The following is a 26,422-nucleotide window of genomic DNA, read 5'->3' as shown; positions in this document are numbered from 1 at the left end:
AACGCCTCATCTTTCTCCCGTGGAGCGGCTGGTAGTTTCGAACTGTTGGCCTTAAGGTTCGCAGCCCGATTCGTAACCACTACGCTACCAGAGCTTCATAGTATTCTCTTATTACCCTTTTTATTTGGATTGGTTCTGTTGTGATGTTTCTTATGCGTGTTATTTGAATCTTTTCCTTTTGTTTTGTTAGATTTGCCAACGGTTTGTTCATTTTATTAATACTTTGAAAGAACCAACTTCTTAGCTCATTGATTCTTCTATTATTTTTCTGTTTTCTCATTTATTTATTCCTGCACCAATCTTTATTGTTTCTTTTCTACTGGTGACTGTGGACTTACTTTACTGGTCTTTTTCTAATTGTTGGAGATACTGTGTTAATGTGTTGAGTTGGTTATTTCTTCTAACTAATGAGTATGTATATTTATTGCTATACATTGCCCTCTAATCACTGCTTTTGCTGTATCCCAAAGGTTTTGGTATGTTGTGTTTTTGTTCTCATTTGTTCTTTTACCCAGTACCTTTAAAATAGGATGTTATTCAGTTTCCATGTATTGATTTTGTTTCCTTGATCTTCCTATTGTTGATTTCTAATTGATAGCACAAGATGGTTTGTGCATTTTGATATGTTAAAATTTGTTGAGAGTTGCTTTGTGGCCTAACATGTGGCCTATTCTGGAGAATGTTCCTTGTACCAGGACTCCTTTTTAATGTTACCAGTAACTGCTGGGTAATGGTTATATAGGGGAGGAGGAGTTGTGATGATATTCTTTCTCTGAAGAAGAAAGTACCCTTTTAAGACTTTCAAAGATTGAGGAACTAAAGAAATATATTTTAAAAGACATTTTGGAATGGAAAATGTGAATGTTCACCATCCCATGACTATTCCTGGACTCCCTAGAGGATAGTCCGTGTCTAGTGGATGTCTTTTTTATGTGTTAACAACAGAAAGATGGGGAACAAGGCGGCTCTGTAGGATAAGCACTGAACTGGAAATCAGAAGGTGGCACTTAGAGTCCACCAGCGGCTTCAGTGCAGAAAGATGAGGCTGTCTGCTCCCACATACATTTACAGCCTCAGAAACCCTGTCCAGAGTCCCTCTGAGTCGGAACCAACGCAATGATGCTTAATAACAAGAAGAGAGGACAGCAATCTAGTTGACACCGACTCACAATGACCCTCTGTACAAAAGACGTTGTCTGGTTTTGTGTCCCGCTTCGGATTACCCATCGTTGAGGCTATTGGCCAAACTATCTCACTGAGAGTCTCCCTTCTGAACCCTCCTGATGATATGGCCACAGCCTGAGAGGGGCACAGTGTTCTGTTGTGATCCGTAGGTTTTCAGTTGGCTGATTTTTGGAAGTAAGCTGCCAGGCCTTCCTAGTCTGCGTTTGGAAGCTCCACTGACATCTGTCCACTGAGGTCTGTTCATGGAAACGTTGGCAGTTCAAACTCGCTAGTCACTTTGAGGACTAAAGATGTGGCGGTCTGCTTCTGTAAAGATCACAACCTTGGAAACCCGATGGGGCAGTGCCACTCTGTCCTATGGGGTTGCTGGCTGAGTCAGAACTCACCTGGGGGTGGGGGAGGGACACAATCAAGTCCACCTTCCAGACACAGAGTTTAAGAGAGCTTCTAGTTTAAAAAGTATATAAGCAAGTCATGATCGTATACATGTAATAAAATAGTATAGAAATAACTCAGAATAATAGATGAGCTTCAAAAGGTTTGTGGAAAAATGGAATTCAAAGATAATGGCATTTTCCATGAACTTTGTGTAGCCCCCTCATATATCCCTCTTAACCCAAACCCAGTCCACCCCCTTCCAATACCCTCCTTCAGAGTGAAAGCCACATTAACACTCATGTATACCCAGACTGCTAACTTTACAATGACAAACTATACATTAATAGACTTTCTATTTTAAGCCAGTGGGCTTCTGTGACCTGGTTTTTTGTTTGGTTTTCCATTTAAAAGATCTTAGAGATCTGTTCGTATTAGTACACATCAATCCAACCCAGTTTGTTAACAGCCGCTGTAACATGGAGGCAAGGATAATTTGTACTTTTTCAGCATTACAAATGGTCCTGCAATAGACGTCTTTGTAATTAGATGTAGGCTGAGTCCCTGGATGTGCAATTGCAGGTGAAGGAGTTACTAAGATTGCCTTCATCCTAGAAAGAAAAGGGCTGGGCTCCCAGCCCCTGGTCCGGTACTCTGAGTACAAAGGTTCATTGAGCAAGTGAGTGTGGGAAACAAGCTAAATAAATGCCCCTCTTGGCCATTCCTAGTTGAGTAGCATATTAAAAGTTCTAAAAATTCCTCAGGAACGATTTGCCAAGGGAATGACTTTTATTCTTTGTACACACTTTCTAAAAGTCTCCCCGAAAGGTTTGGTAAGTGCCACCCAGTGTTTTTTAATCTCTCAAAAGACAGGGTAGCTTTTAGGTAGGAATTTAGCCACATGCTGTTCCACCCAGAGAGGCGGAAGGGGTGGAGTCAACTTTGGCTGGGGCCCAGGAACCAGCTTGAGCCTTTCAGCCCTGCCCAGGCTCCTCATACCAGGTGAGAGGGACCTAGGCTGACCACAGTGGGAGGAGGGGCGCTTCACTCTGGCCTAGGGGCCTGTTTTGCCTGGGTCTCAGGCTCCACCATAAAGGAAGAGGTTTGGAATCCTTAGAGAAGGAGCAGGCCCATGTGGGTGTAAAAGAGCAGCCTTTCCCCCCACCCAACTCCTCATTGGTGACATCATGATTAACCTCTAAGATGCCACTTCTGTAAGGCCTCTCCCTGACCCCTAAGCCCTCGGTGGAGAAATAACTAATGTGAGGAGGCCTGGTGCGCAGTGGTTAAGTGCTCAGCAGCCAACCAAAAGTGTAGTGACTTGAACCCACCAGCCATTCACAGACAGTCTGTTTCTGTAAAGATTGTTGTTATGTGCAGTACAGGGTTTCCGAGGCTGGTCTTTATGGGAGCAGAAAGCCTCATCTTTCTCGTGCGGAACAGCTGGTAGTATTGAACTGCTGACCCTGAGGATAGCAGCCTGAGTCGTAACCACTACGTACCAGAGCTCCTTGTTTTCAGAAACTGTGGGGTGGTTCTTACTCTGCCTAAGTCTGAATTGATTTGATGGCAGTGGGTTTGGTTTTGGTATTTACCACTTGTCAAGTACTAGCTACAGTGGTGAATAAAACAACCAATCCCCGTCTTCATATTCATATACTCCCTATTTGTTGTTGGTGTTAGGTGCCTTCGAAACTCACAGCAACCCTATGCACAACAGAAGGAATCACTGCCCAGTCCTGGGCCAACCCTCACAATTGTTGCCACACTTGAGCCCATTGACGCCCCCTATAGCCCAGCTCAATGTCCAGCACAAGGCCTGGCTTTATTGTTAAAGGTGTCCAGTCCGTTTCGATTCATAGTGCCCCTACATAGGGTTTCCGAGTAGCTGCTGGTGAGTTTGAACTACCGATCTTGTAATTAGCAGTTCAGTACTTATCCTACAGCGCCACACCTGGATTCCAGTATGCTTAGGGATGGCAATCCAATTGGAGGGTTTATCTAGAAGTAGCCTTTGCGTAGCAAGCACTCTTTTAACTTAAGATTCTATACTAAAATTTAGTAAACGTTTTCTCAAGATGCTTTATCCACACTTTATATGATACAAAGCCAATTGATGGTACAAAATATTTTTAAGCATTTGGGGTGGTTTTAGGGCCTGATGCTAAGGTGGTGGTGGTTATGTGCTGTGGACTGGGTTCCGACTCACAGCAACCCTGTACAGGGTTTCCCGAGGCTGTAAATTTTTACGGGAGCAAAAAGGCAGCCCCGCGGAACAGCAGGTAGTTTCGAACTGGTAACCTTAATTTTCGCAGCCCGATTCGTAGCCACTGCGTGACCAGAGCCCTTTTCGCTATTACCAGGCTCTCAGCGCTTTTCCTGCAGGCCCCGCCTCCTGTTTCGGCCCGCCCCGCCCCAGGTACCACCCCGGGCCCCGCCTCCGCCTCCATAGTTACGGCGCTGTGGAGGCGGCGGCCATCTTGGCGGCGAAGCGATGAACGGGTCGAACCCCAAGGCTGTGACCGCGGGGTCGGCGGCTGGGCCCGGGGGGCTGGTGGCTGGAAAGGAGGAGAAAAAGAAGACGGGCGCCGGCGTCCTGAACCGGCTTAAGGCGCGGCGGCAGGCGCCCCATCACGCAGCCGACGACGGCAGCGGGGCAGCGGTCACCGAGCAGGAGCTGCTGGCGCTGGACACCATCCGGCCCGAGCACGTCCTGCGCTTAAGCCGGGTCACCGAGAGTGAGTGCCGGGCCTGCCGCGCCCTCCCCTCGCGCCGGGCCCCGGGCCCCGGGCCCCTGGTAGCCGGTAGCAGGCTCGGCCGCTCCTCCCTCGGCTGGACCGGGCTCCACCCAGGCTCCTCGCCTGCCGGGCCGCGCGGCACACCGCTCCGCGGGCGGGGTCAGCCCTCTGTAGCCCCCGTCACCCCGACCCAGTGGGGAAGGGGCTTCCCTTGAGCCTAATCACATTTCCTGAGTCTGGCTACACCAGGCAGCCCCCTTGGCAGGCCAGTTCCCCACCCCAGCTGGACCTGGTTGGGGAGGGGCCCTTTCAGCTGCCCGGAGGCCGCGCTCTCCTAATGATGGGCCCTTTACTGCTCAGTCCGGTCAACCATCAGTAGGGTTCCCACTCCGCCTGGTGCCCCTCCGTTGGTCACCTCGGCAGCCTCCATGGCCTTCTGCAGCCCGGAACTCCTCCCCTACCTGCTCGCTCCCCTAGTCAGCTTCCCTCCACTCCGCAGGACTGCCCCGCCTCCTTTCTGCCTCTTGCGATGCCCTTTTGTGTGCAGGTGGGCCTTTCCCCATTCTAACACTTTGCCGTGGCATTTAATGCACATTTAAAGCCACGCCACATTAAAAAACAATAAAGTTTCAGTTCATGTACCAAACCGGAAAATGTGAATCCTGCTTTATAAAACATTTGTTCTAGTGAGTTGAGAATTCATGTCAAGGTTTCAGAATTGACGTTTTTGCATAAGATGCAACTGTCTTGAACCTTTTTGTCCTCTAGTGAAAGGTGGGAAGAGATACATTACCCATCTCCTGTCCTAGGTCTCCCTTCTTTTCTCTTCCCTTCCAAGCCAAGCACTGACTTTGCCCCCTTTCCTTTGCTGCTGTTTTCTCTCCAGCAGTTTGTAGTTACCTCCTTCCGCCTGGCTTGCCCTGCCCATTACTCTCCTAGGTCCTCTAGTAACCCTGCAACATCCTTGGTGATTTCAAGGCTGACTGTCATCTACAGAATTACTTTAAGTGGGCCTTGGCCCTGCATGCTTGGAGGGGCCCATCTCCTAAGTAGGGTTTTAATTTGTTACTGCATATCTTACTGCCCCATTTCCCAGCTCTCTTTGGGTTGAGATTGTCCTTTGCAAGCTGGGAGGTATTTTTTTAGAAGACCTTGCTTTTCAGTTTCATTGAAACTGTATAAAAAGGTCACTTGTGTTCTGACCGACTTTCCACTGGGGGCTCTGAAGATAAAGGCTCAGCGCTTCTTGCTTTTTCCTGATATCAAGGGTGAGTCAAACCATTCTGGGATTTGGTTCTAAAGCAGCATTCTAGATCTGCACTCAGGCCCTGCTTTGGGGGCGTGGGCTTGGTGCTATAGCTGGAACCTGCCTCTGCAGCTTATTGGTGAAAGTACTACACTCTCACTGCCTCAGGTCAGAGTTTCGGACTGTTAAGATTTGTTCCTCTTCAGTACGTTTATTACTGGGGACCCTCCAAGAGCACAGAAACAGTCTCTGCTGTGTTTTTTTGGGGGGGTGGGGTGGGGATTACAGAATTATCAGTAGCTTGTAAAACTTGAAGCAACTAATGTAAGCAGGGACTATGAGAGAGAAGCCAAAAGAGTTTGTGGAGAGAACATGCTGTGTGGAGTCATTGTAGACAAAAAAAAAAAAAAAATCAATGAAGAGAGAAGATTGTCATCTGTAATTTTATGGCGTTTACTAGGGTCGGTACTATTTTGATGAGCTGCTTGTGTGGTTGAAGGCTCTACCTCACTTTGAACCAATGCTTTCATCAGCCAGGTCAGCTGGTGTCACCTCTGTATCTGGCCCACTGCCTGATTTTGTACAGTTCCTAAGCTAAGAATGGTTTTGACATTTTTAATGGTTACCCAAAAAAATCAAATCATTTGTGAGACATGATGGTTATGTAAAATTCAAATAGCAGCATCCATAAAATGAAGTTGAATGGTTCGCAGTCACACTAGTCCGTGGACAATCGCCTTTGTGCTGCCAGGACATAGTGCATAGCTCTGGCAGACCACAGATTGCCTGCAAAGCCAAATACATTTCCGACTTGGTCCTTTCCAGGAGTTTGTAGACTCTGGCTTTGTAGCATTCACAGTTGACAAACAAGCACAGTCGTATCCATTGTTTGATGCCATTGAGTCAGTTTTTGTTGCAGGAACCCCATGTGACAGAGAGAGTTTTCTAAGCTGTAGTGTTTATGAGAGGAGATCACCACCTCTTCCACTTGCAGAGCATCTGGGTGGTTTCCGTGGTCAATCTTTTGATTAACTGATGAGCCACCAAACAAACCAATCCCATGACTCATGGCCACTGAGCCAGTTCAACTCCTAGCAACCCGATAGGACAAGGTTTAACTGCTCCGTAGGGTTTCTAAGGCTGTAAGTCTTTATGGTAGCAGCTCTGGGTTTGAACCACCAACCTTTCAGTTAACAACTGAGTGCTTGACCACTGTACCACCAGAGCTACATTATCCATTGGTTGGCTGTGTGCCATTCAGTTGGTTCTGACTCAGTGACCTCTTATATAAGGTTTTTGAGGCCGTAAATCTTTATGGGAGCAAAAAACTTCATCTTTCTCTTGTGGAGCATCTGGTGGTCTCAAACCGCTGACATTGGCGGTTAGCAGCCCACCTTGTAATGTATTACACTACATTGTTAAGTGCCATCTAGTCAGTTCCAACTCAGCGACCCTGTATAGGGTTTCCGTGGAACAGGTGGTAGATTTGAACTGCTGACCTTATGGTTTGCAGTCCAGTGCTGATTCCACAGTGTAGGAGTCCAACACTACTTTGTTATTGTTATTAAGTGCTGTCAAATTGGTCCTGACCCATAGTGACCCTGTATAGGGTTTCCGAGGAGTGGCTGGTGGGTTTGAACCACTGACCTTACAATTCAAACTGACCTTACGGCCCACCACATATCCAGCAGCACCCTACCAGGATTCCTTAGATCAGTACAAACATTTTAAAAGAGATGTAAAAAAAAATATCTGTTCCAACAGTTTCTGGTAGGTCATGAAAGGTGTATAGGCCACTCTCAGATGTTTCCAAAGAAAATCCCCTTTTCCTGTCATTGTTTCTAAGATGTAAAAATCCACAGTAGGACAATCTGTCTTTCTCACCTCCTCCATGTTCTTTTTTTCTTTCCTTGGCTCCTTCTCTTCACACAACTTTTGCTTGGGACACCTTGTCTTTCAGATGAATTGTAGAAGAACAAACCTGAATTTGAGCATTAAAGTAAAGAAATGAAAAAAGCAAATAATTTGGAGATTTTTTTTTTTTTTAACATTGATCCCTCTCATTTTTTAGGTTACTTATGTAAGCCTGAAGACAACGTCTACAGTATTGACTTCACCCGCTTCAAAATTCGTGATTTGGAGACGGGCACGGTGCTCTTTGAAATCGCCAAACCTTGCGTTTCAGGTAGGCCTTAAAGATGGGAGAAGGGTGTCTTCAAGCTCTGCCTTTTGTGTGCCATTGCATACTGTAAGTCTCAGTGTATTCTGCTTCCGTCGTCTCCTTCCATGTAGATCTCCTTTTCCCACTGGGAAGCCTAGTGGCCGGTCGGGTGTTGTGGTCTGAAGCTGTGTTGGGAGATGGTGTCTGTTGGCTATCTATTTCTCTGCTAGTAACTGTGCTACACATTGTCTGTGCACATCAGCTCACGAAATCCTCCTGTCTCTGTGAGGAATTTTGCAGAAGGGATACCAAGGCTCAGTATTTCCAGGTACCTCTCCTGTGGTCCTATGCTCTTGCATGATTATATTGCCTTCAGTTAGAAAAGGAATCCCTGAAAATAAATGAGCATGAGGAACACTCACCCGAGCCTTAAGTCCCAGGGACAATCTGGAAGGGTGCCCCTGAGATTTCCAAACCCCAAGGCAGGTTCACACCAGGCTTCTTGCTCTGTTTCCTTTAAATAGTTCTACCACCAAAATCTGAGTTGGGATTTGAATGGAGCCCAGATCCATACACATCTACTGAAATGAGCCTTGAATAGAGGCTTCCTGTGCTTGGTGGTTGTTCCAGGGTGATTGGTTTTGCACCCGAAAACCACCAAAGTCTTTGGAGCTCGTCCCTGGAGATGTAGCGCCCCCTGGAGTTAATCAGTTCTTAGAACAGCAGCACAAATGTCTTTCACATTATCAGCTGTGTTCTTTAACATTTTTTTACAAACCTGTTCTCATCTGATTTACTACTCAGAAAGAGTCTGAAAATTTTGGCAAGGCAGGGCTTCCTTCCTGTTCCAGGTAAGTCAAAAGACTGTCTCCAGTCTCAGCGCAGGTTAACAAAAGAACCAAGGCTGGAGCCCAGGCTGCGTGATCTCTGGCTGACCTTGGTGACTAAGGGCTGAAATTTGTGAGTACTTACCTTGTATGGGAAGAGCAGCATCAGCTAGTTTCTTGGGTCTGTGGTGGGTGTTCATACCCCAGAGTCACGTGTCCTAGTACCTAGGATCTAGCAAGGACCCCAGGGCTGCCACAAGTGTGTGCGTTTAGGTTGGAGTGGGATCACAGTTGTCATTTCAGTACAAATCTGAACCATCTCAAAAGGATCAGCTATGGACAGTATAGCGTGTTGTTACCCTGAGGGGTCTTGATTCATTTTGAATAGCCTGACACCGACCCAAAAGCCACTTCTGGCACGTGTTCTGAGGAGTCTGAATCCCTAGCAGGTTGGTCTGACTCAGTATTAACCTCATGGGCAGGTCTGGCCCTGAGGGCCTGGGTGTAAACCGCTACTCTATCTAGTAATCTAGTTGCTCTTGAACTTGTCATAGGGGCAGCCGTGTTTAGATGCTGAAAAGGGTTCACTCTGGTAACACAGTGATTAAGCACTCAGCTACTAACTGAGAGATCGAACCCCCCCAGCCGCTGCACAAGAGAAAAGACCTGGTCTTCTCCTCCCATAAAGATGACAGCCTGGGGAATTCTGTGGGCTATCTACTCAGCCCTCCAGGGTCGCTATGATTCGGAATCAGCTCTAAGATATGTAACAACAACATGTCATCTGAGACCTAGAAAATAGGAGGGACTTCAAAAAAGTCATGGAACAATTCCATTCTCTTTCATCCCATTTTCCCATGAACCTTTTCAAGCCTCTTCATGTGTCCTTGTTGGATACCGATGTTCATTAGTAGGGACTGGCCCCTTGTTCACCTTAGCGTAACTCCTGGCCTCACGTGGGCATTCTCAACTGTGGAGCCTCACACAGGCACCGTCCCCTTCCCCCTGAGCTCGGAGCCTGGTGTGGCCGCGAGTAGCAGGCCAGGACTTTCCACTTCAGTGAGAGAACTGCTTCACTGCGCAGCAGGAGCCTTCACGGGCATGGAAGGAGCTGTTTGACTGTTTCCAACAGGCGTAGTCTGATTTTCTTTAGCTGTTGTTGACCAGGTCAACAGCTGACCGTGTTTGTTTAACACGAGGAGACTTCAAAAAGTTCATGGAAAAAGGGAATCCAAAGAGAATGGAATTGTTCCACAAAGTCTTCGAAGCCCTTTATATATAGGTGAAAGCCAGCTTGTGTACTAGTCTTCACCGTTAAGGACAAGGCCCAAGCCCCCAAACATTGCTTCGCATCTAAGAAAAGGCTTTGATCAGGTGGCCCTCCGTTTACTGGATGACTTCGCGTGTTACTTCGCCTCTGAACTTCACTTTCCCTTGCTGCATAAGGGGAGTAACGTAATGCCTCATGTGATGATTCTGCGAAGCGTGTAACACAGGGTCTCGCCAGTATCAGCCAGCTTACTGTGTGGACTGGTGGTGCTCGGAGGGTGCGGTCAGCGTTCCACATGCTCTTTCAGACCTGGAGGAGGAGGAGGAGAGTGGAGACGTGGACATCAGTGCAGGGCGTTTCGTCCGATATCAGTTCACACCAGCATTTCTCCGCCTCCGCACAGTTGGGGCCACGTGAGTACCTGGGTTTCCTGAGACTGGGGTTTCCTTGTTCAGAGAAGAATGCTCTCAGTTGGCTCTTGGGTTGCTTTACAAGAGGCGGGAGCTCAGGCAGCACAGAGAGCAGCAGTTTGAACCCAGCAGCTGCCCTGCGGCAGAAAGTAGGGTTGTCTGCTCCCCTAAGGATATACAGCCTCTCAGAAGCCCTCAGGGGCAATTCTCCTCTGTCCTGTAGATAGACTGGGCTCGAGGGCATGGAGTGGGGTTGCCTGTAGGGGAGGATGCCCATCTGAGTCGGCTCACAGAGATTTGTTTCGTAGGGTGGAGTTCACAGTGGGAGATAAACCCGTGTCAAACTTCCGGATGATCGAGCGACACTATTTCCGGGAGCGCCTGTTGAAAAACTTTGATTTTGATTTTGGCTTCTGCATCCCCAGCAGTAGGAACACTTGTGAACACATCTATGAGTTTCCCCAGCTTTCTGAGGACGTCAGTACGTATCTCCGGACTTACCCCGCCTCCTAGATTCAGAGGCCTGGAAAGAATGGGCCAGGGTGCTTCCATCGGGCCTGCGTCCTCGCTTTGCAAATGATCCCCTGTCATTGCCTGCTAGGGGAAGGGAGGCGGTAAGAGGAGGCTGTGATACCGCGCTCTCCTCTGCCCTGCGCAGCATGCCTGTGCCTTAAGTTAGTGCCCAGCACTCTTCATTATCCATCACAGTTTCAGAGCTGGATGTGAGGCGGCAGGCAAATTGGAATCAGGGTGAATGGTGACAGTTGTTGGTTGTGGAGTAGGAGTGAGGTGACGGGAGCCGGGTCCTGGGAAGAGTAATTCCGTAGCTGTTTGCAGGGAAGACTGATCACTGGAGAAAGAGCAGGCTTCATTGGCACCGGTTTCTGTGATAAGCCCTCGGATGTCCCTGGTGCTGACTGAGAACCCAGACTGGACAGGGTCAAGGAGGAGTATGCCAGAGAGCGGATTGCATCCTTGCATTGCTGCTGAGGTCTTGAGGTGCCTGAGTGGTGCTGTGGGTTAAATGTCAGGCTGCCAACTTAAAGGTCAGCACTTGTAACCCAGCAGCCATTCTGTGGGAGAAACATGAGGCCATTTGATTCCATCACGATGACAGTCTCTGTCCTGTAGTGTCACTAGGAGTGGAATCGATTTGGTGGCAGTGGGCTTAGTTTTGGGTTTGGTCCCCAGTTCTCCTGGTTATTGTGGGCTGTCTCCCTCTGCGCTGACAGCGAATGCAGCCGTTTTCTCGGAGAGTCAGCCTGTGAGCTGTTAGAGACGACAGCACAGAGGGCGGGCTGACGAACACATAACCTTTTTTGTTTTCCTTTCTCTGACTTGTAGTTCGACTGATGATTGAGCATCCCTATGAGACCCGTTCTGACAGCTTCTACTTTGTCGACAACAAGCTGATCATGCACAACAAGGCCGATTACGCCTATAATGGGGGCCAGTAACTGCCGCAGGAGCGCACAGGGGAGGCGCTTTGCTGCAGCTGCGAGGTCCTGGCACACTGAGATGCTAGAAGCTGCTATTTCCTACACACGTCTGGAACCCGGCCCCAGGAAGTCAAGGGCTCTCCTGTGCCCCCCGGGAGGGGCCAAGCAGTGCTGTGTTTTCTCTCCCAGTATTCCTTCTATCCCCCTCCCCTGCCCCGTAGGTCGCCGCAGAGCGTTCTGTAGCAAAGTAAAAGGTTAGGATGAGGCTTCTGGAATCCAGAGAAGTAGGAAAGTGTACAGCACGCTGGTTGCAGGCTTGCTGAGCTTAGCTGTGCTTGGATGAGATGGCTCTGACCAGGCCGCCTTCAGTCAGCGAGGTTCTAGGTGCCAGGTGCCGTGGGAAGCACTCCGTGGGTACCGCCTTCTTTCGCTTCTGGAGTCTGCCCTCCATCTATGCCTAGTCCTAACCAACTGGAAGAAGCATGAAGAGAGGGACTGGAGCCAGGAGGGCCAGGTTTGATTCCCAGGATGCATTGTGTGGGGAGCCCCACTTACCCATGCGACTCAGGGTCCTTTTCCTGAGTCTACTGCCGCTCTTCCTAGGGAGAGACCCAGGCTCCAGCCTGCCAGTGCCTTCCTGTGCTCCCTCTAGGGGAGGGAACACAGGTTTGCTCTCTGAACTTACTCACCCACGAATCAAATATGTCATCAGTTTTGCTCATGGGATAGTAGTATCTTCCAAGGCCAAAGCAGGCCTTGTATTTTATTTTGTTTTTCATGCCAGCCTTCTCTTTGGAGGTTTCCTACACAGCGGCATTGCCGGCATAGCCAGGTGCGGTTAGACTTCTGAGCGTGTTAATCCAGTTCATGGTGGGCAATGTAGTTAATGAGCTGCAGCTATTTTAAAGGAGGGGCTAGTGGAGGACTGGCCTTTGATGGGGACATGCCTCAAAAACTGCCCGTGTCTTTCTTAGGAGGTCTTTCCTGTCTGGGCTTTGTGCAGAAGCAGGTACTGGGATCATCTGGTAAGGTCCAGCCTGAGCAAAGCCAATTCTGATCCTTCATGCCGGTTGGAATGGTCCAGGGCATTCTGGGATGGGTGACGCAGGCTGGGGCGGCCCCGTGTATCCCATGAGCTCCCGTAGTCCTCAGAAGCTTATGGTTGGCGGCTGTTGGGGTGGCTTTTGGGGCTTAGCCCAAACTCCTGGTTCTCTGATAAGACTTGTTGTGGCCAGGATCTGTTTTGCATTGATAGACGCAAGGGCCTGGCGGTGTGGTTGCCGTGACCATGATAGGGAGAACTGTGTCCCAAGATGCTTGGGAGGAAGGCTGGATGTGGCTTGGGAAAGTAGGGCAACCTGACCTTGAAGCTCCCTGTCGCTTTCACCGACACGTGGTGTTCTCTGTTGGGATTCGAGTAGGGCTGAGTGCTCTTGAACCTGGCAGCCCGGAGTCTGGGCTGTGCTTTTGCATGAAGAAAGCTCTCGGTTACCCTGTGTCCAAGCCTGGACCCAACCACAGAGGGCCAAGACACTGTGCCCTGTAGAGAGGCTGCTGCTCCCTGGGCCGACAAACCTCAGAATGGAGCTCAACTCCGCACCTAGGTGCCTTACGCGCGACTCTGCCCCACGTACTGCTGGGAAAAGTGGCCTTGCCATCTATCCCTCCTCCTCCTCAGTGGACAGACAGCAGCCCTGTCTTTTTACTTTGTGTTTCTCATTGTAAAACCCTCTCCTGGGATGTGTGTGTTCCCAAGGGTCCCTTCTGTCTGGAACAGAAGTCTAATCTGGAGAGGGTCCATTGTTTGGTATTACAGTGCTCACCAGGATGTGCCCCAGGGAAGGCTGCCCCTGGAATCCTAGTGGCTGGTTCTTCTCCACAGTGTTAGCTCTTGTCAGAAGGAGGAAGAGGAGGCTGAAGGGGTAGCACCTGAGTCGACTTGAGAAGCACTAGGGCCTCTTTCTGTCAGCCTTAGTCTCACCAGAGACCAGGACTTGGTCTGTGTCCAGTAGGACGGGATTTGCCGTCCTCTGCTCCCATAGGGCTGATGTCTGTTGTAGGCCTCGGGATCTCCGGGTGTGAGTGCTCAGGAAATGGAGAAGGAAGGAGGACTACCACTGTGGACTGGAGTTGAGATGCTCAGTTGCCTGTGACTCTGAGGAGCATTGGCAGTCATACTTTCTGTGACAGTTACAGAACTATTGTGCAGTAGAATCAGGGCCACGTTACCAGGGCAACAATTGTGGAGGGTAAGTTATGGTGATGTCAGCGGGAAGACTGCCCGCATGGAGCTGGTACTTGAGAGGAACTCCTGGGCGAGCATGACCCAGCATCCTCCCCACTTCTGTCTTGTTGCAACCCCTCACTTCCACATCTTCTGGGACGGAGTTTCTCTTCTTATCGAGCCTTGGGGCTAAGCTGCCCTTGTAGCTTCTCCAAAGACCTTGGCTTGTTTCAATGATCTGTGAAAGGGTGAACAAAGCAAAGAATAACTAGAAGTAATTCTGGACTCAAGGGGAACAGCTCTGCAGATGTGGTAGCTCAGTGCCATCTCCTAGGCGAGAAAGCCGTATTCATGGCCACGTGCCTCCTGAAGACAGCCACCACCTTGGGCCGTCTGATTCCCAAACACCCATCCCCCACTGCCGTCAAGTCTGATTCCCAAACACCCATCCCCCACTGCCGTCAAGTCGAATCCTGCTCATAGTGACCCTGTAGGGCAGACTAGAGCGGCTCCTTCGGGTTTCTAAAACTACATCTTTATGGGAGCAGACAGCTTCATCTTTCCCAAAGAGCACCTGGTGAGTTAGCAGCCGTACACTTAACCATCTGTACTGCCAGGGATCCCTGAGTCCCAGCCATGGGCTGTGATTTGGGAGGGGCAGGGGTTAGGGCTGGCTACAGACTGGTCATCTCATCTGTGGAGGGGATTCCATAGGCTTTGTCTGCAAATTGGAGTACTTCTGCCTTATTGTGTCCTGCTGCCCATGGTGGCCTCTGTGCCATGACATCATGGGGTTTGTGATGGGGACAGTGCTAGAAAACAGCTCAGAGTTGCCGCTGGTATGGAGGGCTCTGGGTACAAGCCTCCTTGCTGTGCCTCACCGGCCCCTTCTCATCACTTGCATTCCGTGTTCCAGAGCGTCTGAGTCACAAGCAGGACCTGGGGAGATGGACTTAGCCCTGGTTTCACAAAGGATCATGTAAAGTCATTGACGTTGTGAAAGTCTATTTTTTTTCCTCATAAATGTATTTTTCACAGAATATAAGACACATCAATGAGCTGATCTGTCCTCCTCTTTCCCACTTCAACCAACATCCTTGTTCTACTTTGTACTATCTGTGTGTCCCAAGTAAACTGGGCGATTTACTTGTATAGAATGTTATTTTGCCATAAGAGACCAGAATAAAAGAATGATTTTCACAGTATATGTTGCCTTGCATCTTCTGAGTTCATGTTGCTGGGGGACTTGGGAGAGGGACAGGCCTGGGGTGAACTAGGCGCCGAGCTTCTCCTCTCTTGGCTATCACGTGGCCTTTCTGTGAGTAGTTGAGTAAACATAGCTGGCTTTCTGGGGGATTGGGAAACTGGGTTTTAGGGTTAGTAATTTTCTTTATATTTTGCTTATAGGACTTTGAGAATTCTAATTGTACACATACAAGGGGGCTTTAGAAAGTTTGTAGGGAAACTGCAGTCTTTTAATTCCGTTTTCCATGAACTTCTTGGATTCCTGGTGTGGCACTGCAGGATAATGCCCTGGACCACAAGGTTGGTTTGAACCACAAGGTCGGCAGTACAGACCCACCAACCGCTCCTCGGAAACCCTAGATAGGCTCGCTGTGAGTCAGAACCCACTCAAAGGCACCTAACAAAGGAGCATGGCGACTCTAGGATAAGCACTGGACTTGTAACAACTGCACGGTTGGTGGTTCCAGCCCACCAGCCGCTCCTCAGAAGAAACATTAGGCTTTCTGCTCCTGCAAATATTTATAGCCTTGGAAACTTGCCTAGACAGGGTCGCTGTGAGTTAGAACCAACTTGATGGCGGTTAACAAAAAGTAAGGCAGACTTTTACACCTCACCTCTTATAGGAGGACCGTCAGATGAGTCCTGGCACACGTCGTCTTATCCCTGTCAAGCCATGATGCGAGTGTTTCCATCTCTGGAAAGACCAGTGTTCTTGGGTTTGCCGACAGACCCTTCCTCAAGGCGCCCTACCCCAGCCATTTACATTCACTATCATATTTTCTGTATGTATTAGAAGACATATACTTTGAATATAAATTTTACTTCCATATTTAAGGTCACAAGCAAAAAACAGTTTTAAAATATGAGTGCCTTAGGGGGTCTGTGGCACCTGAAGCAACCAATTTTGGTTTCTGTGTTCAAACCTGGCCCACTTTTCTTGGTTTTATTTTTCTCCTTTCCCCCAGGGTCCAGGTGGAGTGGTTGACAGATGAGAGGCTGGCGTCTCTGAGAAAGATCAACAGGAAGAAGGCTGCATTCTCTAGGAAGTAGAGCTAGAATTTACAGGAAAACAGGATGGCTGGCACGTGGGTCCACGCTGGCTGAGTAGGGGAGAAAGGCAGCTGGATGTGGGTGTGGAGACTGCGAGGGAGACCCTATGTATGTTGAGGGCCTATCCAGGTTTCTTGGGCTGCCCTGACCAGGTAGCTAGGGACCTGCAGTGCTTCTTACTTCCAACCAGATCCTGCCCCTCAATAAAGAGTGAAACAGGGACACAACAACCCTGCCTTACTGCCATCACAGACTTGTGGAGAAAGAAATTTCCCTTTTGCTTTATGAGAAACAGCAAGACAAAACCCTGTCCTTCTTGGAGCTTACAGTCTATTGGGAGAGCCAAGAAATGGTTTCAGAGGCAATGCTGAGATGAAGAGTGAGTGTGTGTGTGCACAGAAGCACTGACTTAGGTGGTCAGTGAACAGGAAAAGGTAAAAACATTCACTGCCTTCTCCCAGGAGACAAGCTGGAATGTTCATCAGTTTACTGAGTGGGACCAATTCTACCAGCCCAGGAAACAAACTAGAATGCTAATCAGGTTACGGATCAGGACCAATCTTCTGGTTTCCCTCCTGTCCTCAAACAGGTCCACAACCTAGCCTCTCCATGACTCTGATCCCATATAAGCCTGCACTACCCTGCACTCGGTTCAGAACCTGAAGAAGTTAGCTCCTCTGAGCCAGCAGGCTTAATAAAATCTGAAACTGCTTCACCTCTCCGAATGGCCTCGGTTTCTTAAAGCTGCTATAACACTCGGATCTTAAGTTGTAATACATTCGGATAGAAAACTGCTGTAACTCTGTGAGTGCCACCTGAAGAGAAGGGACATTCCAGGTGGAGGGAACAAAGATTGCCAAGGCCCAGGCTCAGGAACAAGCTTGGTGTCAGAGCAAAGGCAGTATGGGAATGAATGGTGGGAAATAGATTCCAGGTTCTGTCTACATGTTTACGTGGGATTTGCTTTTAAGTGATATAGGGCAACCACTGGAGGATTTTAAGCCAAGGGCTGCTGTCCTAATTGTAAAGCGATCTCTGTGGACTTTTTGAAGCACTCTTATGGCTCTGCAGATTAAGCATTGGGCAGTTAACCACAAAGTTAATAGTACAAACCCCCAGTCAAACTCAGTGGGAGCAAGATAAGGCTACCTGCTTCTGTAATGACTAAAAAACCTCAGAAACCTTAAGGAGCAGCTCTACTCTGCTAGTGAGTTGGACTTGATGGCAGTGGGTTAATGGCTAGAGAAAGATTCTATCCTTGGCATTGGCCGATTAACATTCTTGTGTGGATGATAGCCAGTACACCAAGCGCAGGATGCACCTAGTTCAAGAGAAGAGAGGCGGGGCCAGGGCCGGGTCGAGAGCACGTGACACCTCCGCCCCATCCAGATGCCTGGGGGCGGGATCGGCGCGTGCGCCAGCACACGGGAGGTCGCAGAGGAGAACCGTCTCACTGTCCATGTCAACTATGGCCGCTGCCTTGTTAGCCCGGGCCTCTGGTTGTATCCGCCGAGGTGAGTGCCCACGGGCTCCGGGCAGCGGGTCCACGGCCCGGGGCCTGCCGAGTGGGTGGGACTCTCAGAGGCCCTCTCCGACCTACCTCTCGGAGCGCGCTTGGCCTTTACCCTAGTTCCACTGATCCCTGGGCGGCCATGCGCGGCCTGCCCGGCCCTGCAGTGATCCCGGACCATCTCACGGCTGCATCCCCACACTCTCCTCCCAGGGGGGTACGGGTACGCCTCGACCCTCGAGCCAGGCCTGAGATTGATCCCAGGCTGCATCTGTGATCTCCTTCCTGACATTCACCTCCTCTCACCCTCAGTCGGTCCCTGTATGAAATGGCCAGTTACTTAGGTGATTGTAGTATTATTCAACACCACCTTGGATGGGTAAAACGCTAGTGCCAGTGCCTGGGACAGAACAGGTACTCCATCCGTGCTGCTGCTGTTTACAGATTCTTTAATCACATTTCCTTTCCCAGCTTATCAGTTCTCTCCACTTGTGACAACGGTGGCACACCTGGTCGAGACTCACAACCCGGAATACGAATCACAGTATTATTATTGAATGAGATGGATTGACACAGTAGCCTTGACAGTTTCAAATATCCTGAAATTGGCACGGGCTTGGCAGCTTTTGTTCTGCTAAACATGAGGTGGCCATGTTTTAGTGCTGCCTGTGTGACACCTGGGTGCTCACTGAGGCCCTTGTCATCCAGCTGCTGTGCAACCTTCCCACCCCCATGAGCTGAGGATCACTGTCTATCTAAGATTTATGGAAACTGATGTACAGTCAGGTTGAGACCTGTTCTTCAAGTCACAGATTTTGTGCTATTATTGACATTCTGCTAAGTATGTACAGTGTTTAGCATAAAATAAGCATGAGGTCGGTTCAGGATGTCTCAACAGTGAGTTTTTTAGGTACCTGGTGGTGTACAAGTGAATGTCTTTAACAGACAAATTTGTTCTCACAGTTTAGGAGACTAGACGTCCAAATTCAGAGTGCCGACTTTAGGGGATGGCTTTCTCTCTCTGCTGGCTTTGGAGAAGGGTTTTTGACTCCTTTCAGCAACTGTAGACCCACCGTTCTTTGGAGATCTCCATACATCTTGGTGCCAGTTTTCCTCTGGATCTAGAAGCCTGAAAGTGTAGCGAACCCAGCTCCAAAGGACATAGTCCACTCCCAGCTCTTCTTTTTGGGTGGTAGTGGGTCCCTCTGAGCTCTGCTTACTTGTTTGATCTCCTTTGTATTTCAAGAGATTGACTCAAGACACAACCTAATCATATAGATTACATCACGTCTCTTAGAACAAATAGAATAATTGCATCATATCTGATGACCCCATCAGATCCCATCATGGGGGTGGTGGTTACATCATGAGGGATTACTTACTCTTAACTGATAAACCACTGATGATCCAGGTCCAGCAAAGTTAACAAAAAAACAACTGATGCTATTGACATTTTGGGGTGGGGAGCAGAGAAGACTGGTCTGGTGATCTTCTGAAGGTCAGCGCCTCAAAAGTCCCCTGGAGCAGGTATGTTCTACTCAGGCAAGGTCTCTAGGAGGCAGAAGTGATTCGATCACAACTAACAACAGCAGTGTTGGAAACCCTATGGAGCAGTTCCACTCTGTCCTATAGGGTTACTGTTAGGACGGAATGACTGGTAGTGGGTGTTGGGCTTAACCTGGCTAACACCAATATGACTGCTGTTTATCCCAGATGTTACAGCCTGGCCATAGACCTCAGGCTGGGCTAGGGAAACCTCCCAAACTTCCCAGGTCCCAGGACCTGCCTCTGAGCTCCCTCCTGTCTTCTCTGCCTTGTGTACTGTAGGATGTTTAGCTGCACCCCTGGCCTCTTACCTACTAGATTCCAGTCGCCTATATTTTCTACCCCATGTTGTAACAGTCAGAAATATCTCCAGATAGGGCCCAGTGCTCCGTGGGAGTCAAAATCGTCCCTGGTTGAACCACTGAGTTGGAACCCAACCCAACCCACTGCCATTGAGTGGATTCTGACTCACAGAGACTTTATGGTGATGGTGGTTGTGTGCTGTTGAGTTGGTTCTGACTCACATCGACCTTATATAGGGTGTGTGAGGCTGTAAATCTTTCCAGGAGCAGAGAGCCTCCTCTTTCTCCAGTGGAATGGCTGGTGAATTCGAACTGCTGACCTTAGGGTAAGCAGCTCAACATGTAGTGTCATTCACTACACTACCCAGGCTCCTTAGCAACCCGCTAGTGGACAACTATTATTGTTACTGAGAAGCCCTGGTGGTGTGATGGTTCCGTGCTCGGTTTTTAACCGAAGGGGTAACGGTTTGAACCCAGCATCTGCTCTATAGAAGACAGATTGCGGCAGTCTGCGTCCATAAATATGTTGTTGTTAAGTGCTCTCGAGTCACAGCCTCAAAAACCCTATGGGCAAGGTGCAACTGTTGGTCTTTTCACGTACAGAGAAGAGTGATGACAACTGAAGATTCTTGGCGTCAACTAGTCCAGTGGACCAATGGAACAAGTGAACATCAAGTCACCACAACTCTGAGACTAGAAGAACTAGAAGGCTACCACTCCCAACTGCTCTGAAAGGGCTCACATTAGAAGGTTCCGGATAGAAGGGGAGAAAATGTGGAACAAATCTCAAAATTACAGGGAAAAAAAAAAAGGTTGGGCTTACTGGTCAGAGTGTGGCCCTTGTCTACCCTTCAGGTGTGGAATGGAACGCACACTTGTGTCCTAATTTTCAACTAAGTAGTAGATAGGTATACAGGGGGAACAAAAATACTCACAAGGTGTGCTCCTCATGGAATGGTCCAACATGGAAGATCTAAAGGGCACCATTTACTGCGGACAGAGTTGAGAAGGATTGGGAAGGTGGGTGGAATGGGACGAAGCGACAGGGAGGAGGCAGATCACTGTAGCTGCAAGGAGGGGATTGCAATCCTTGAAATGAAACAAAGTGTGTGACTGATGAATGTAAAACTGATGAATTGCTCTGTAAACCTTCATTCAATTCACTTTGTCCTACATGGTCGCTATGAGTCAGGAATTCACTCAGTGACAACAGGTTTTTCATGATTCCAGGTCTCTTATGTTATTTCTCACTGATGGCCATTCTTCTTGCTGGCAGCTCTACATCGTCAGGACTGGCGGCAGTTACACACCATCTACCAGTCTGTGGCACTGCCCGAGACTCACCAGATGTTGCGTCAGACGTGCCGGGACTTTGCTGAAAAGGAACTGGTTCCCATTGCAGCCCAGTTGGACAAGGAGCATCGTTTCCCAGCGGCCCAGGTCAGAGCCCCTGCCTTAGCCCAGGGTGGGTGGTGACAATGGCAGACAGAAGCATGAGACCCCAGCTAGGGAACTCAGAGGCAGGTGCTGGGCCCTGGGGAGAGTTTTGAAGGTTTCCTTGGCCAGTCTAAGTCCTATGACTAGCCTGTAACGTCTGTATTAAGCAATAGTCATATTGGTGGTAGCCAGTCCAAACCCAACCCAACCCACTGCCAGCCTCCTGACTCAACAGCCACCCTACAGGACAGAGTGGAACTGCTCCATAGGGTTTCCAGTTGCCTGAGGAGCAGCTGGCAGGTTTGAGCTGCCCATCTTGTGGTTAGCAGCCCAATGCTAACCCACTCCACCACCAGGCAGTGTGCTAATAATAATAGTTACGAGTGCTGGGCTTATAAGTTAAAGCTTAATAGTTTTGAGTTCAGACCCACCCAGAGGTGCCTGGTGATCCGCTACGGAGAGATCGCAGCCTTGGATCATTTTGGAGCAGCTCAGCTTTGCACACCTGGGATCGCCCTGAGTCAGCATGGACTCATATCCAAGTTGGGGCTGTGACTGGGAATAGCCCACCTTGTCCCTCTACTTTCTGGACCTACACACGTTACTCTCAGCAGCTCTGCTTGGGATGGCCCCTTCACCTCGCCGTAACACTAGTGAAGATGTGCACGTGGAGGATGGGAAGCAGCAGACAGGCCCTTGAAAAGCAGGCACAGTGGAGAGACGCTGTCCTCAGGTCCTTGTCCTAGATGTGCTGTGTGTTGGCACGCTTTGTGCCCCGTGACATACACTGCTTGGTTTTGTCTTTTGTGTTGACTCCTTCAAATTATGCCCACGGGAGGCCCATTAGAGTGACTAGATTAGTGAGCTCCTTAACCCTGCCCAGCAGGAGGATTTGGACCACCCAGCTGGCTGAGGAATTTGAGGATTTTGAATCTGGAGGCAGGTCGCAGTTTGAAAAGGTACCTGGGTGACGTGTATGGTTTGCGAAGCACTGGACCGTGAACCACAAGGTCCATGGTTTGAGCCACCGGCCGCTCTCTGGGCAAAAGATGAGGCTTTCTGTTCCTGTAAAGATTTTCAGCCTCAGAAGACTTTTCTATGGTTGCTATGAGTTTGAACTGACTCAACGGCACTTAACAACAACAACTAATCCAAAGGTTGGGAAAGCTGTGAAAGAAAGGCTTGGCGATCTTCCAGGAACTAAGCCACTGAAAGCCCTCTGGGGCACAGCTCTACTTTGACACACCTGGAATCACCATGAGTCAGAACTGACTCAGTGGCAACTGGGCAATCCATATTCTCCCAGAGCAACATGTTAAAAATATAAACATAATTATCCTTAGATGATTTCTCAATCAATCTTGGATAAAATCCAAGCTCTCTGCCACTGCCTTGTACTGCATACAGGGGCCTGCAGTATTTGTTGACCTAAAGATGAATGCGATATAGAAGTTGGGGTACCTTGCAGGTGTTTGAATTCCATCCAGAGGTTTTGCTCATATGAATATTATACATAGATTTGTTGTGGACAAGAAAACTGCCATAGAAGCAGACTGTTTACCAACCTACTCTTAGTCTGGTTTTATGAACGTGGTGGTGGCTAGGGGTGGAGTCCTTGCCTTCCGTGTAGGAGACCCGGGTTTGATTCTCGGTCCAGGTGCCTACAGTCACTACGCATCCCTCAGTGGAGGCTTGTGTGTTGCTATGATGCTGAACACGTGTCAATGGAGCTTCTGGACTAAGACTAAGAAGAAAGTCCTGGCAATATACTTCCAAAAATCATTGTAGAAATGGCTTGAGAATCATTAGCATCGACATTTCAAGACTGATTCCTATGAGGTGGAGGTCAAACATACTTCTTCTCTCCAACTTCTTACCAAGTCTGACATCAGCTGTCCCTGCCACGGGAATCTTGACTCCTCGTTTCATTGCGGTGACCACACGGCATTCACAGACAGTACTCACCACGATGGGGTTTATTAGGGAAATGCTAGGTTACAATCCGGGATTGGGAGTATCGTCTGGTCTTTGGTCAGGACCAGGTCCAAAGGTAAGCCTCTCCGTCGGGGCCCCCTTGGCTTGGCTGCTGCCCGGCTTGGTCAAGTGTTACAAGGTCTTCACCTTCACTAATAAGTGTCTGGAGACACCCCACTCTGCCAGGAAGCCTGGGCCCAGAGGCGATCAGCTCGCTGGCTCCCTGAGTCGACATGCCCACTGTGGCCACCTTGCTCTGTGAACCAGGAAGTTCACTGTGCTGTCTCGTGTCAGTGTCCGGGTTTTGCTGCTGCATTTCTGTGCTGCTGCTGCTGCTGCTTGTCATCTTGTGCCATCTCCAGTGTCACAGCTCCCACTCTCTCTGTCTCCGTCTCTGTCTCCTGGGTTCAGGAGGGTCTCAGCACAGGGATCCCGGCTCCACTCCCAGCTGTTGTTTCTTGATGGTGCTGAGGTTCTCCTCTGTACTGGGATTTGCTCTCTTTTAAGCCTAGTGGGATGGCAAGACAGACCATTCCCGATTGCCATAACACAGTTCATAAAGACAATGTTTTACAGCTGACTTCGGTGAGCTTTACAGCTGACTTCGGTGAGCAGCGACAGGGTTCTTAAAAGCTCGTGAAAAAGTAAAATAAAAAAAGCTCATGAGTGCCCATCTAAGGTGCAACGACGGCTCTCTCCCTGTCCAGAGCAAAGGGGAGTGAAGAAAACTGAAGTGACAAAGGAGTAATTAGTCCAAAGGACTGAGGGACCAGCTGAACCCCAGCCTCCATGATGCTGAGACCAGGAGAACTAGAGCGTCCCTGGTGACTTCTGATGGTCTCTGTGAGGGTCACAGTAGTCCTGGATGGAATCGGGGGAAGAATACGTAAAAAGATAAAAAAGGCGATCCTAGTGTGACAGACTGACAGATGGGACCCTGGGACAGTGACCCTTAGACAGACTTCATGCCTGGAATGGAGCTTATCCCTGGGGCTCAGTGGTTTCAGCCAAACAACACACAGGCCTGGAAGGTAAACAGCAAGATGAGGGAGGTGTGTACTCACTAAAACAATCAACTGCATCAGATGTAAAGGACCGTATTGGCCCAGGGATAAAGCTCAAATGGCAGGAAGGGACAGGAAAGAAGGACGAAAGGGAACTGGAGGCACAGGGAGGAAGTGGGAAGAGAGCTGCAACATTGTGGGGCTGGGAAAAGGTCACAAAACAAGATGTGTGTGAATTGTAGAACAAAGACCCGATGTGTTCTGTAAACTGTCACCCAAATCACAGTGAAAGAAAGAAAGAAACCTGACCCGTCTTCTCCTTAGGTTCCACACCCCTTATTTACATGGTCCCATCTCTGGTGCTGTAGCATCAGCACTGGACGACTAACCATAAGGTCGGCAGTTCAAACCCACCAGCTGCTCCTCGGAAACCCTATGCAGGGTTGCTCTGAGTAGAAATTGACTCGGTGACAATTAACAACAATATCCCCCCAAAGGATTCCATGCACCTGTTTTGTATTACTAGCAGGCTGTCCAATCCCTTTGGTGGACCATAAGCACCTTATTTGCATAGTCCCACCCATCTACTTATGGGAGTTACAAGAGCATGCATGCTAAAAGAGCCAGGCACTTTGATCAGCCAGTGAAACCCTGCGAGTCATAATGGTCGAATCCACAACCAATTACAGAGCTGGCAGAGTCCTAGGCAGTGTTTTATTCCATTTTGCATGAGGTTGCCATGAAAACAAAAATGCCATCTCGTCAATTTTGGCTCAGCAACTTTATAGGACAGGGTAGAATGACGTCATAGGGTTTCTGCCTCTGTAAATCTTTACAGACACAGATGTCCTCCTCATCTTTTTCCCTTGGAGCGGCTGATGGGTTCAAGCTGCCAACCTTATGGTTAGCAGCCCAATGCACATCCCACTGCGTCATCATCATCAGGGCATCTCGGAGTTGCCATGAGTTGGGCACAAAATTGGTGGCAGTTGACAATGATTCCTTTATGGAGTTGTTACAAAGTGCCAGTGAGTCGGTTCCAACTCATAGCAACCCTTTATAGGGTTTCTGAGGAGCAGCTGGTGACCTTGAACTGCATATTTCATGGTTCCAACTGACCTTGCAGCCCTGTGCATTAACCCGCAGCGCCACACGCCACACAAGGACTCCTTAAGGGCCTGGCAAAGCTGCAAATTCATTCTCCCAGAGGGTGGCAGTAGCCAGTATTGAAGCTCATGATCAGCATCTTCTCCACTTCTCAGACGTGGGGGCTGCTCAGAAAGGATTTGTCAAATACTCGGAGGTAGCCAGGAACATCGGTATTGAGGTGTTTATAGATGTTTTTACATCTATCGTCTCTTAAAGCAATCCCCATTTAGCAGGTGATAAAGGAGCAGTTCTAGGAATGACCTCCGGTTATAGAGAGGAGCCGTGGTGGAGCAGCGGTAGCTCAGTTGCTGACCAAAAGGTCGGTGGTTTGAACCTACCAACCACTCCTTGGGAGAAAGGTGCGGCTGTCTGCTTTGGTAAAGATAACAGCCTTGGAAACCATATGGGGCAGCTCTACTTGGCCATAGGGCTGCTCTGAGTCAGGTTGGACTCGACAAAAGTGGCATGTGGAAGGTTACAGAGCTAGTGAGAAGTGAGGCCAAGCGCTCTGACTTCCCAGCATACCCCAGTAATGGTGTGGGGTTTAGAGGGTGATGAGAATCCTCGGTTACGCCTAATAGTTATGCCTTTTAGGGAGGAATTGAAGTCTGCATTTTATTCAGGTCCTCTGGATGGTTTACAGTCAACTGCTTATCTAAAGCTTGGCACTTCACAACCACCTAGCAGATCTGGAGATGTACCTCTGTAAAGGTTACCAGGAAAACCCTATGATTTCCTTCTGCTTCGTATCACATGAAGTTGCTGTGGTCGGAATGGACTTATCTGCGGCAAGTTTATCACTGCTGGTTTGAGTTAGGAACCCTGGTGGCACAGTCGTGAAAGACCTCAGCTGTTAACGTAAAGCTCAAGCCCACTAGCTTTTACTCGGGAGAAAGATTTGCTAGTCTGAGTCTGTAAAGGTTTTCAGCCTTGGAACCCTTTTGGGGCAGTTCTGCCCTACGGGGCAGTTGAGACTCAGTGACCCTTCGAGTCCTGGAGGGTCTCTAAGAGTCAGAATCGACTTGACAGCATTGGATTGGGGTTTGGACACCGCGTGGCACCAAGAGCTAACATTTGAGGGATTACTAGATTCCAAGTTGTCAGTGTTGGTTGCCAACAAGGCCACTCCAAGTCATGGTGACTCCGTGTGTGCAGAACTGCTTTACCGGGTTTTTAAGGCTTTCTTCCAAGGTACCTCAGGGTGGGTTTAAACCCACTAGGGTTGTTTGTTTTTTGCACCACTAGGGTTTCCAACCCATAGCGACCCTGTACAGGGTTTCCGAGGGTGTAAATCCTTACGGGAGTAGAAAGCCTCATCTTTCTCCCGCGGA

The 26,422-nt window shown here is 49.1% G+C and overlaps 2 protein-coding genes across 2 annotated transcripts in view; both read left to right on the top strand.

Moving 5' to 3' along the window:
* Positions 1 to 4,054: 4,054 nt before the first annotated feature.
* Positions 4,055 to 11,669, top strand: UNC119B (unc-119 homolog B (C. elegans)). Its single transcript, XM_006865433.1, has 5 exons — positions 4,055 to 4,298; positions 7,616 to 7,729; positions 10,110 to 10,215; positions 10,521 to 10,693; positions 11,557 to 11,669. The coding sequence occupies exons 1-5, from the start codon at positions 4,055 to 4,057 to the stop codon at positions 11,667 to 11,669; spliced, it is 750 nt and encodes a 249-aa protein (XP_006865495.1).
* Positions 11,670 to 17,638: 5,969 nt separating this feature from the next.
* The window catches only part of ACADS (acyl-CoA dehydrogenase, C-2 to C-3 short chain), a 16,523-nt gene continuing 7,739 nt past the window's right edge, over positions 17,639 to 26,422 (top strand). Inside the window, exons 1-2 of the mRNA XM_006865432.1 lie at positions 17,639 to 17,698; positions 20,818 to 20,967. Coding sequence (XP_006865494.1) covers positions 17,639 to 17,698; positions 20,818 to 20,967 — 210 coding nt within the window. The remainder of the gene's footprint in view (positions 17,699 to 20,817; positions 20,968 to 26,422) is intronic.

The sequence above is a fragment of the Chrysochloris asiatica genome, unplaced genomic scaffold (genome assembly GCF_000296735.1).
Source record: "Chrysochloris asiatica unplaced genomic scaffold, ChrAsi1.0 scaffold00078, whole genome shotgun sequence".
NCBI lineage: Eukaryota > Metazoa > Chordata > Mammalia > Afrosoricida > Chrysochloridae > Chrysochloris > Chrysochloris asiatica.
The sequence above is the reverse complement of the archived record's forward strand: the minus strand, read 5'-3'. Positions and strand labels throughout refer to the sequence as shown.

Excerpts from the sequence above, each read along its gene's own strand:
- UNC119B (XM_006865433.1), top strand. The coding sequence starts at position 4,055 with ATGAACGGGTCGAACCCCAAGGCTGTGACCGCGGGGTCGGCGGCTGGG. Across the intron at positions 4,299-7,615 it reads CTTAAGCCGGGTCACCGAGA|GTTACTTATGTAAGCCTGAA; the intron begins GTGAGTGCCGGG and ends CTCATTTTTTAG. Across the intron at positions 10,216-10,520 it reads CTCCGCACAGTTGGGGCCAC|GGTGGAGTTCACAGTGGGAG; the intron begins GTGAGTACCTGG and ends TTTGTTTCGTAG.